A 12,868-nucleotide genomic window follows, 5' to 3' on the forward strand; every position below is an offset into this window, starting at 1 on the left:
ATCAGAAAATGAAATCATGAACTGGAGTGAAAATTGTTTTAAAATAATTATTTTGATTGAAATGTTTCGTAATCTAGTTGTTAACACATATATGACCAAGTAATAAAACAAATATTAACCCTTTATGGCCCAACATGATGATTTCGTCACCTAATTTTACATTGGCTCTCAATAGGGCAGATTACATCCACCCTTCTTTTATGTCCAACTTGACGAATTCGTCTAGTACTGTATCCCTCTATCCGAAAAAAGCGGTGGAAGCTGATTGGTCGAGAATGAAGGATGCTATGCTCATTTAAATGTTGAAAAATACACAAGACTGATGCTCTTTGTTTACAGTAAACCCCCGTATTCGCAGTCTCACTATTCGTGGACTCACGTATTCGCGGATTTCTCTGTGGAATGTATCTACCCATTATTTGCAGAAAATTTGCCCATTAGCGGTATTTTTCACTGAGAAATATTCACTAATTACTGTATTTTCATGTAATTTTCATGACTAAATGCACTTTTTGTGATAAAACTATTAAAATACTCAGGTATAAGCATTTTAGAAGGTTTTTCTTGTGTTTAAACTATCAAAATAGGCAGCTCTTAAGTGTTTTTAGAGGGGTTCTAAGTATTTGCGGATTTTAGCTATTTGCGGGGGGTTGCGGTACACATCCCCGCGAGTACGGGTGGTTTACTGTACTCCCATCCTTTGTAGGTCATGGATGAAATATCACTTAAGACAAATATCCCATAAATTTTTTGTTGATAAAAGAATACCTGTAGATCATGGAAATCCACCGATCTCCTGCGTTTTTGTCTGAATATATGATTTGTGAGCAAATATATATAGATGACGTTTTTGTCACATCTGTCACATGGTTACTGACTCTATACTACTCGTGTATAATGCGTGCCCTTCGCTTGTACATTATGATATCAACCATGTTTGAGGAATTATAGTAGTAAATCATGACTTCCCTTATGTTTTCTTTACGAATATGCTATGGCAGACTGAAATAATTATACCTAATGTCTTTTTATTTCCATCCAGCTTAGTTATTTTTGCTTTTATGCATGTACTTCCCTGTAATCTTTTATGCAAGAGTTAGAAGGAGGCTGCTTTGCAAACAAAATACATGAGTAGTGCCAGTTGAAAAAGATTGTACAGTACTGAGTAATGAATATTCTTATGAAGGACAGGGCATAGTAAATGATGAGTTTGGGTTATTATCTGAGACAGATGCCATCAATTTTGGTAAAAAGTATATTGTTTGTATGTGTTTTAGAAAGCCTCAGAGAGTAATTTCTCTGATGTTTATTTAGGAAAGCCAATGTGGTATTTCAAGAAGCTTTCCAAGTCAGAATTCTTAGATGTAGTCCATCAATAGAATCTCTTTGCTTCATAGAAAAATATAAACAAACTGCTTCATAGAAAAATATAAACAAACTGCTATATCTAACTATGGAGGGACTTGAACAATGAACCTCGTGACACATTCATTCTTTCTTCAACTGCATTGGAGAGCGGATGTTCGCTTTTGCTCTCCTTTTCCCAAGCCAGTTTTTGTCCTAAGCCTATGATACCTTCCTAGCTGTGGTTGTGTTGTGTTTTTGGGTGTCTGTGTGTGTTTGGTGGTGTTATCATGCTTTCCACCAGTCAACCTAAGAAGCCTCATGAGTACCAACGCATGTGTCCCGGTGTTCGAGGGTTCCCATGTTCCCGCTTCCTGGCTTCTTCAGAGATAGACCCCCATTCTTCTTGCAGTAGGTGCTGTTCTAATCTTTGTAATAACACCAGTCTGTGCCCGGAATGTCGTTCCTGGCCTGTTGTTCATTGGAAGAAGTTCTACAAGAAGAGGGAACGTAAAGGAAGTCGGAACTTCCATCTTGGGAGGGATTTCCTCCTCCTCAATTGGATGCTTCTGCTCCCCCTTCTTCAAGACCTATTCCATCTGCTTCATCATCCACTGATGCCTTTTCTACTCCCTTTTCTTTCACTGATTTGTCTTTGGAAGCTTCGGGAGTTGGTCAAGGTATATTATGTATCATGCTGCACCATCTCTTTCGGGAGGCGATATTTCCTCTTCAGGGAGAGAGGAGGCAGTGCCATCTTATTCTTTTGTTTCAGATTCTGATGTGCAAAAGATGTCTATTTGGGCCTCCTTAGGCCTTCCTGGGGTACCCTCTCTGGATGGCCTGTTGTTGCATTTCGTCTCTTCACGTTTACCGGTGTCGGCTCCTCTGGAAGTTCCCCCCTCCTGGCCTCCACTTCTTTGGTTCTCGTGTGATGCCACCTAGTGGGACGCCTTCATTACTAACTACGCATCATCCTGGGTCATCTTACCCGCAGCAGTTCCATCGGCCCTGGGTCAGACTCCTGCTCCCTTGGCATCACTCCCTGCGTCATCTCTCCCTGTGATGTCAATTCCTCCGACTGCTCCTGTGATGTCACAACTGACTGCTACCATGATGTCATCTTCTGCAGTTGGCGATCCTTCAGAGGCATTTGTTCAAACTGTGGTGGACAGACTGGACTCTGTCTTTCGAGAGAGGTATGTCAGTCCTTTTGTCAAGAAAAGGCAAAGGCTTCCGTCTTCTTCTTCTTCATCCTCGTCATTGTCTTCATCATCATCAACATCGTCTCCCCCTACTCATGCTCGAGTTAGACGTTGGAGGATTGAAGACTTTGTCGCTTTGCCGTCAGAGAAGCCCAGGACTGTTTCATCAGCTTCTTCCCATGGACGTGTCTCCAATTCACATACGTGGACGTAGTCACGTCCGTGTTCCTGTGGATGGTGTTCATCGCTCTGCAACCCCTCAGAATTCAGCTTTAGTCATTCATTCTTCTCCTTCTCGTTCCTTGCAAGTTTAGCAGAAAGACGATAAGGCTCCGATTAAGAAATCGAAAGTGGTGGACCCCCCGTTAGAAGTCCAGTTGTTCCGAGGCCTACAAGACGTTCTACTAAGAGGATTAAGGTTTCCTCTCCTGATCGTGTTGTCTGAGAATGTGTTCTTAGCAACGTCTGTGATGGTGGGAACGGATGTTTTGCTTACCATGAATGTACTTCTAGGACCGTCTCTGGATCTGATAGTGACTGTTGTTCCCCAGCTCCCAAGAGGCTGAAACGTTCTGTGTCTCGTTCCCGTAGGAGGACCCACGTACGTCGTTCGTCTACATATCTAGTTATACATAATCTTTAAAGGTCTGCAGACCTTTAAAGACTATGTAAAACTAGATATAGTTAATTGTGTGAGGTTCAATATCTCACAGTTTACTACAGTTTTCAAGAAGTAATTCATGTTGAAAGTAAATTGTGGACTGATCTTCGTAATCCTGGAGCTGAACTCTTAGAATTTCAGAAATTCAAACTACAAACAATTGCTAGTTTGTTGAGCAAGCTGACACAGGTCTCACTTTACAGATTATTTGTTCTCAGTCTTACTTTTTTACTTTTTACTCTTTCATAGTTTGTTTATATTTTATAACTTGGTTGATGTGTTTGCTATGATTTATTATTATAGTGGGGCCAGAGATTAATATCAAGATCAGCGGTAAGAAATGCAAAGGAACCTAAGTGCTTAGCCAATGATGTAATAAGCAAGTTAGTTGTTGGGAACCATTTGCTCCTAATATGCAAGACATTCTGTCACCCATATTCTTGCATATTAGAAGAATGGTCTGTATATTTTTCATTGGTATGAGCACAACACATCAAAACAGGTTTTATAATAGATAGATACAAACCGTTACCTTGGAAAGCTTGTTCTGTCTCACTGCATACCAAATAATTAGAGCAATATTGGTCTCTTGAAGCAAGTAATGGGTCCTAGCAAGGTGAGGTAAACTGCCTGAGACAAGCTCACTTGCCTTTTATAGTGGTGAACTAGGTGATTGAACTCTTAGTGTTGGTTTAGCCATCTGGATTGATAGCATGAAATACTAACATATTTTGGTTTGCATGTGAAACATAAAAGTGGTTTAAATATTACAGTATTACATTTTCAGATGCTTTGAAACACCATTATAAATAAATTTTCTTTATTCGGCAGGTAAGAATATGGAAGGATTGGTATGCAAATTGTGCAGGAACCCTGGGTCAGTGGAGTGAACTGGAGAGTTTTATTGAAAGAAGTTTCTTGAAAGATGATAGTGGGAATGTTAACTTGGAGCATGTGTGGCTCCTACCCCGACCAGGATCCATTGTTCTTCCCTCACTGATTAATTCAAAATTGATGAGAATTCTTGATGGGTCAGTTAATGATGGAAATCTTTTAGATTTTATCAATAATGCATTAGAAAATCCTAGTCACAGAGCATTAATAGAAGGCTCATTCCTTTTACAATTGAGTGTCCTGGCAATACACCAAGATAAGGGTGCACGTGCTCAATCTTACCTAAATACTGCAATGGTAGCTATGCTACAGGCTCTTTCCCAGTATTCCATTCTAACTCCGAAACCACTGAAGAATACAATAAGACATGCTCAACTCCTTTCAGAATTGGAAGATTTCCTCAAGTGCTCTAAATATGGAATGTTTGGCTCTAATCATTCACGGATGAGACGGGTAATGCTATCATGGAAAAACCAAGAAGTTGATCCCAGTGACAATTCCTTCCTTATACAATATATGTCATCATACAGAGATTTGTATTTACACTGTCTGGGAAATGAGTCGTCAGATTTTGATCAAATAATCAGGGACGTTAAAATGACAACTTACCAATCTGTTGTGAGAGCCGCTTTACAAAACGGTAATTACCACCTTGCTGATCGGCATTTAAGAAAACTTAAATATGTTTCTTTGGATAGTAGTTCGTTGGCCCAGTTTTACTTCTTAATGACTGAAAATTCACTGCTGAGGGCCAAATGTAATCCTGAAAAGTGTCTTGACTACCTTTTTGATGCATGGTCAAAATATCTTGGAAAAGTCAGTGCCTCATCAATACTTGAGGAAGTTCCAGAGCTTGAAGTAACTTACCTTACCCTAGAAAGTTCACTCTCACTCCGTATCTCAGAAGTCATGAGGGATATGGGGGATCAGTGGCACCATCAACAAAAATACATTGAAGTATTGGCCAGTAGATTTCCTGGCACACAAGCTAGAGATAATCTACATGATGTGCTCTTGAAATCTGGTTTTAATTGCCTTGTCCAAGCTGCTTCTATTTGTGAAGATAAATTCTCAAGCTTTACACAGAAAGCCACCAGGAAAAGTAGAGATGCTTACATGCAATTATCCAGGTATTGTGAAGAATGTATGGAAATTTTTAAAGATAAAATTGATGTTGCAATGTATTCAAGACATTTGATAATTGCTGTGTTGAAAGGTATGAAATTAGGAGACCAGGAAGCTCATTACCAATTTCCACGTCTTCTTAGTATCCTGGAAGAAAACTCATCTCTTATAGAAACTTTCAAGTCACACTCAGAGGAGATACCTGAATGGATGTTTTTATTGTGGCTAAGTCATATCCTTATTTATGTAGATAAAACTCCTGGGCCGGCATTACAACCAATTGTAGAAAAATTAGTTGCTGAATATCCGCAGGCACTAGTTTATGCATTTAGAATTAGTAAGCAGCAGTATAATTATACCACCACTGTAGGGAAAATGGCAGAAGTGATGTCCCAGAAAGTAGAATATACATTATCAAGAAACTCACTATTCCAACAAATTCCTGATGCCCTGTCATTAGTTGTTGCTCCATACATTGTCTGCAAGGATGCACTATCTAAGGTCAAGTCAGAGAGGAACAAGAGTAAGATTGAAGAAGGGTTAAAGAACATAGAGGAAAGTCTTCTTAAAGTAAGCACTCGATCAACTAAAGGACTCCCCATTGAAAAAGGAGAGGCATATATCAAGTTAGATAGAATGCGAAAAGCTTTAGCAGACAAATTGAGAATCATTTTTGGACAGGATTTCGAAAAAATCCAAACAATGTCTATCAAGCAGGTCATTGATCATCTTAATGCCTTGTGCGAGATATTTGTAAACCGAGAGGAGAATGACATAAAAGCTTTACCAATGCAGCTGAAATCATATTCACCATGGTTAGCAAGCTTTCAGGCCTCAAGGTTCTCAGATGTCATAGAAATCCCTGGTCAGTACTCAGGTCTTTCAAAACCTCTGCCAGAGTATCATATAAAGATATCCAACTTTGATGAAAATATTTTGGTAATGCCTTCTTTGCGTGTACCCATGAGAATTGTGATCAGAGGAGATGATGAAAAAGACCATAAATTTTTAGTAAAATGGGGTGAAGATCTCCGTACTGATCAAAGGATGCAACAAGTATTTGGGCTTATGAATAAGATTTATGCATCATCATCACTTTGTACAAACTTAACTTCAAGGCCTAGCCTAGATACATTCCAGGTAATACCTTTGTTGCTACATACTGGACTCCTTCAGTGGGTGGAATCAACAAGACCACTGAAGGCATTCCTTCAGGATTCAGTCAGAGAAAGTGAAAGGAAAAATCTTGATTTGGCTTGGAAGAAGTTTTACAAGGAGAAAAATTATGTTCCTCATAATAAACCAAAAATGCAGAATGTGCTGAAAATTTATGAAGAGGTTGTCAACTTGATACCTTGGGACCTCCTTCGTCGTGGCATTGTGGAACTTGCTCGCAACAGTGAGAGCTTCTTTTATTTGAGAAGTTCATTTGCAGTGAGTTATGCTACCTTGTGCATTTCTCACTGGATGGTGGGGATTGGTGATCGTCACTGTGGGAACTTTTTGATTAGTATTAAAACTGGTAGAGTTGTAGGTATTGATTTTGGTCATCATTTTGAAACTTCTGCCCAAGTCATACCGATTCCAGAGTTAATGCCTTTCCGTTTGACACCTCAAATACGTAATGTTTTCCAACCAATGAGTGCATCAGAAACCTTGAGAGAAGTTATGGTAGCAGCTTTGGGAGCTCTTCGTAACTCTCATCATTTGTTGATGGCTGTTTTAGAAGCATTTGTAAAAGAACCAACAGAAGACTGGAAGTACTTTGTAAAAATCCTTGAGGGAAGCTCTGAAGATGATAAGATTGAATTATATTCACATGAACGAATTAGAATCCTTAAGGCAAAACTTAGTGGAGTTAATCCTGCATATGTTACTAAGTGGGCAATACATCAAAATAAAAACTTAAAAAGAGGAGATCTCTCGGTTCTGCCAATCTTGACCAATGTAATTCTTGGTAATAATAGAAATTCCCTTCGGTCTGACATTGATAAAAATGACCTAAACCCACATGAACAAGTAGATGTACTTTTGGACTTGGCTTGTGATCCCAGTATACTAGGTCGTACATATTGGGGTTGGGAACCATATTATTAATTTGTCAATCATATAATGTTTATTACTGTATTAATGAAAAAGATTTTTTTAAGTCCTGAACTCAAGGGAGAATTTTGTTGAATAAATATTAAATCTTCGTTTAAATTTTTATTTGTACACTAAAAATGTGTTGCATAATGTTTTTAAATTTTGCAGAGAATCCTTTTTTTGTTTTCAAATTCATGACACTTAACTATGGTAGCATTTTTCTCGACCTCTATATTGTAGGGTTACTACACTATGAATATCTGGTTAAAGTTATTTTAAAAATTGCTGGTTTTGTCAAAACTTTAAAGTCTTCTTAATTATTTAGTAGTTACTAGCTATTATTATAAAAAATTATAAGTTATGTGAATCTTAGAGGTAAAATGCATATTCTTCTCATACTTTTTCAATAAATCATACCTTCAGATTTTTTTGTCATTGACAATTCATGGGTGTTGAAATTCAAAATAAGTACCACATTTTCTAATTTTATAATCATTTGTGGCTCAGATTTTTGTTCCATGAGGACTGGCGCAATGCCATAATTATACCCATCTCCAAACCAGGAGAAGACGTAAGTAATGTAAACATTTAAATAGCCCAACAGTTTCCCTAACAATTTGCTTATGCAGGAAATGGTAAATACCAGACTCATGACATGCACATAAAAAACAGGTTTTGATATAGGAAAACTTACTTTAGAAAGCTGCTGTTTGTCATGAAAGGAGTTACACTTATGGCCTAACACACACAGTCTCAGAGAATTCTCTTATAGTAGTTGTCTTAGCCAGAATGGTGTGTGTTGGCACAGTGATAAAATACAAAGGACTCAGGACAGGAGGGCTCCATCTCCTGTCCACAATGACTACCTCTGCTATTCTTCATCCTACTCGCACAGATGTGACAACAGGGCATATGTCGGCTATCTTCATTACAAGCCAGGTCTGTGCAAGATAATTGTTTGCCCAAGTTTCATTTCCTTTCGTCAGGGAAAGTGGCTGGGTTTGAGGACTCACAGGAGCTACCAAAAACAGGTTTTGATGTAGGAAAAACCTATTTTTTTTGCTGTCGAGTCCTCAAGGAGTTACTCTTCCATGCTCTACCAGAGCTCAATGGTGACCAAATTAATTTCAAAGAATTCTCTTCTAGTTGGTCTTTTGGCCAGGTATTGTGTTGTAATGATTAACATTATAACACGTGATGGAGTATATAATGGACTCAAAGATAAGAGGGCACTTTCCCTTATCTTCAGTGAAGCTGAACCCAGTTTTTCCAACGTCAAAAGAACCTGCAAGAAAGAGAAGTGACTATTGCACAAGAGCATCTGCCCTCTTGTTTACAACCGGGCCATTAAAAGACCAAGGAGCCATTACTCTCTGTTGGTCAATGCAGGTTGATCCCTTGCCCAAATCCCATGCCTTTTCGTCAGGGAAGTGGGAGAGTTTTGAGGACTCAACAGCAACTACCAAAAATAGGTTTTTCCCACGTCAAAACCTGTTTTTTGATAGCGTAGTCAGTTTCGTCCTCAAGGAGCTTTAAAACTAAAACTTTTAACTGTAAGTTGATACTGAGCACTTATCTTGCTAGTTTTGATGTTTCCATGATCCCCTACAATGAAAACGGAGAAAAAAGTAGACTTTTTTGGGGGCGCTGGTAATGACATGAACCGTTCCTTGGTCTTTTAATGGCTGGGTTGTAAACAAGAGGGTAGATGCGCATGTGCAATAGTCACTTCTCTTTCTTGCAGTTCTTTTGATGTTGGAAAAACTGAGTTCAGCTTCTCTGAAGATAAGGGAAAGTGCCCTCTTATCTTTGAGTCCATTATATACTCCATCACATGCTATAATGCTAATCATTATAACATACCTGGCCAAAAGACCAACTAGAAGAGAAATCTTTGATATTATCTTGGTCACCATGGAAGGTAACTCCTTGAGGACGAAACAGCGATATGCTACCAAAAATGTCTATTTTTCTAAGCATATTTGCAAAACTCATGAAAAGAAAAAGGGGTAACATTTTCAGTATAAACAAAGATTAATACACATGATAATCATTTATTCTAATGTATATAAAACCTTTAAGATCACTGTGTGACCATGACAAGAGTCTGGAACATATACTTTCAAGATGAATCACATCTTCAATTCTCAAATCTTGTAACAAAAAAAGGTAAGCTTTAACAATTTATAATGTATAGCAAACTTCTTCACTTTCATTCTTTGAAACAGATTTGTTGTAGGAATTCACATTCTTTAATAATTAAACATGATTCTGAATACAATACCACATTTTTCGATGAGAGTAATATTAAGCAATTAAAACTAGGAATGTATGTAACAATGACTGCATCAAGATTTCTCAGTTCAGAGTGACAAAACCTTAAAGAGGTAATCCCCATGGTATACTATTAGAACTATAAAACTTCACAAATACAAAATTACAGACAACTGAACACTAAAAATATATATCAGTATTTAAAAACTTCTGTACATAATGTGTATGTACATAATAGTACATCTAGTTCTTAAGGGCCATTTTCTAACAATATATAGGCAGTCCCTGATTATTGGCTGGTGTTCCGTTCCCAACGGCATGACAACAACCGAAAATCGGCAATGACAGCACTTATCGGCGCCAATAACCGGGGATCAGCACTGCTGTTAGGTGGGGATCGGCGTCAATAAGCAGAGATCAATGCATATTGGCACCGAAAATCCAATTATCGTCATCACTAGACAAGCGCCATAAAACCAGATCGCCAATAAACAGGGACTGCCTGTACACTACCTGCAGATACAACTAGTTGTCCAAACATGAAAATGCTAGTAAACTCTCATGGCAGTTCATGTAAACAAATTAAATAAAAACTTTGCAAAAACCCACCTTCCCCATAAAAAAAAATTCCTACATGGTATCCCTTAATGGTATGCCCTTATAGAATATACCATGTCCTGAGTCTAACATAAAGATACAACACTACTACAGATTATTTATAAAATGGAAGATATGGTATAAAATACAACAGCAAAACAATAGTTTAGAAATATAAAAATATAGTTCAGACTCTACAAAAAGTTAATTTTTCCTGAATGCATTTTATTGTCAAATCAATTACAAGAAGTATGTAGCATGAGTCCCTCTCTATAAAAGAGTTAAACTTTTCTTTCATCAAGCAAAGTAGATTCAAAAACAATTTTCCCAAAATTCCATAACAAATAACTATCTGTGATCAACATATAAATTCAGGCTGGGGTTGATCTGCATCTTGGAAATAAGTAATTATTGCAGTTACACTTGCATATGTGCCTGACACAAAGCTAAAAATTCCAAATAACAAAATACAGATGCACTTCATGAGTGTGAAGCTTGATAACCTGAAAAAAAAAAATAATAATTTTCCTTTTGCATCAACAATTCATACTTTTAAAAAATTCATACAATCCCATTATAATTTTATTGTTATTTGCATCAACAATTTCATATTTTTACAAAATTCATACAATCCCTTACAATTTTATTGTTATTAAATCCACTGCTACTGCATGAGCAGGAAAATCCCATGTCCCTAGAAAAAAATTTCATCAGTTCTCATGTACGTTGAACCATGCACTGCAAGAAAATGGTGGTCTTGGGAGGAAGGAGCTCTCATCATATGTAAGGATTTATGGAAATTCTTAAAAAATAAAAATTTTTTAAGGTAAATTGTATTTTTCCCTACTATACAAACTTGAGGTCCTTTACATTAGGAATTACTTACAATGAAGCTGGAAACGGCCATTGAAACTCTTGGACAAGGTGGTTAGGCAATTACTACTGTTCGGTAGGAGGGAGTCCCACTTGCCTGGATGTAAACATTCCAATTTGCCTTTCGGCCCAGGTTTCAGATTGAGGGGTGACATGAGGCAGGCATGAATGTAATGTAAAGGACCTCAGGTTTGTATAGTTAAGAAAAATATAATTTACTTTAAAAATTGTGATTTGTTCCTACACGATATACAAACCATCGGTCCTTTACATTAGGTAGACTCACTTGTTGGAGGGAGGAATCTGAGTGAGTCTCTGAAATGATTGGAGTTTGCCACACCTGGGCTACTCCTGGTTGAAAGAGCAAGGAGGAGTACCATGCCTCTGACATATTGATCGGAGTATAGGAACTGCGAGATCACCTGTCAGACTTCTGAACCTTTTTGAATGAGTGAGGAATCGTAACTCTATGAAAATAGGCTAGGCAGAATCTAAGGAGTCGGAGGCAGTAAGGCAAGAACCAGAAAAGGGTTTGTCTTATTGCCAGGGTCTCCTTCCTCCCCTTACTAGAGGACGGAGCAGGATTGCTTCTATGATTCTAGGAAAGAAAAACAGAACAGGTGCTTGATGTGTAAGCTTACTGCATCAGACACCAGTTCCAGGAAGTGTTGGTGAGAGTCCCATTCTCTGCCTGAATTAAGAGAAGCAGGGGGATGAGGAAGGAGGAGGAGAGGCCAGTCACTCTCGTAATCCCTCTCACTTCCACAACCGTACACCTTAGGTGAGATGTTACCTATCCTCTTATAGGAGCTGGGTATGAAAACACAACTTGTTAAGCAGCCACCACGGGTCCAAGGAAAGGGGGTTCCAAGGACTCGTGGGCAAAAACCCAAAGGTAGAAAGACATAAATGTGGTCTGATAAAACCACATCTCTGCAATTCAGACTGACAGAAACTTCCAGAGTGCAAGGGATGGACCAAGCCATTCACTTTGTGAACTCTCTGGTGGAGTGTACAGGTGTCGTCAATGCCAGCTGCAGAGTATGCCCTTCCGATCATGAGGCCTCATGAGGCCTAATAAAGACAAATAGAGACGAGACTTTGTCCTCAGCACCCTGCAAAGCAGACATCTGGATCTTTCAGGAGGGGATTGAAGAACTCGAACCTGGCAACAGGTGGCAACGGGTACGGAGATTGTTATGACACAGAGACGGAGTCGAGCTACTGATCCCCATCCCTTGAATGCTCACGGCAAAGAAGGTCCATGAAGATTGTCTATCCTCTTCTCCAATACCGAAGCAAGATGAGAGATGGTCTTGGGAGTCGGAACTCTGTCTGACGACTCTCGCAAGGGAGCATGCAGAGCATGAGACAGGAACCCTAAACAAGAGTCACCTGCTGTCCAGGTCCCTGGGAGAGGAAGACCGATCAAAGCTTCTCATCAGTAGCTAAATCTCAACTGAGGAGAAAAGGGCTACTTTTAGGTGAAAGAATAAGCTGAGTGTGGACCTAAGTCTTCACAACTGAGCCGGAGAGAAGCAACTCTCAGCGAAGATGATGAGGAAAGTCCGCGGCCTGCTGAGGAGCACATCTGACCAGAGGAAAAAAAAAAGTCCCATCAATGACACCAGCGAAGATGGCTCCAATCCCTGGGTACTGCTGCAGAGGATTGATAGAGATATCCAGCTATCTCTGTTGCCACTCAACGAGAAGCTTATGCTTGCAAGGGAAGCTGGATAGTCTAGTCGTGAAGGAACAAGAATTGTACTGCCTAAGGAACCGCTCCATGTGTCGCTGACACAGAAGGTTG

General features: G+C 38.9%; 2 protein-coding genes across 11 annotated transcripts in view; one reads left to right on the forward strand and one right to left on the reverse strand.

The window, feature by feature from the left end:
- Window positions 1-7,424, forward strand: part of LOC136847683 (DNA-dependent protein kinase catalytic subunit-like) — a 132,315-nt gene extending 124,891 nt beyond the window's left edge. Inside the window, 1 exon segment of the mRNA XM_067119482.1 lies at window positions 4,042-7,424. Coding sequence (XP_066975583.1) covers window positions 4,042-7,326 — 3,285 coding nt within the window. The 3' untranslated portion in view covers window positions 7,327-7,424.
- A 1,924-nt stretch (window positions 7,425-9,348) lies between these two features.
- The window catches only part of LOC136847686 (proton-coupled amino acid transporter-like protein CG1139), a 66,832-nt gene continuing 63,312 nt past the window's right edge, over window positions 9,349-12,868 (reverse strand). For 6 of the 10 annotated variants that reach the window (XM_067119492.1, XM_067119488.1, XM_067119487.1 and 3 more), the window contains one exon: window positions 9,349-10,688. In XM_067119492.1, coding sequence (XP_066975593.1) covers window positions 10,544-10,688 — 145 coding nt within the window. In that variant the 3' untranslated portion in view covers window positions 9,349-10,543. The remainder of the gene's footprint in view (window positions 10,689-12,868) is intronic. The other 4 variants (XR_010855801.1, XR_010855802.1, XR_010855803.1 and 1 more) reach the window with 1 other exon arrangement.

The sequence above is a fragment of the Macrobrachium rosenbergii genome, chromosome 17, assembly GCF_040412425.1.
Source record: "Macrobrachium rosenbergii isolate ZJJX-2024 chromosome 17, ASM4041242v1, whole genome shotgun sequence".
NCBI lineage: Eukaryota > Metazoa > Arthropoda > Malacostraca > Decapoda > Palaemonidae > Macrobrachium > Macrobrachium rosenbergii.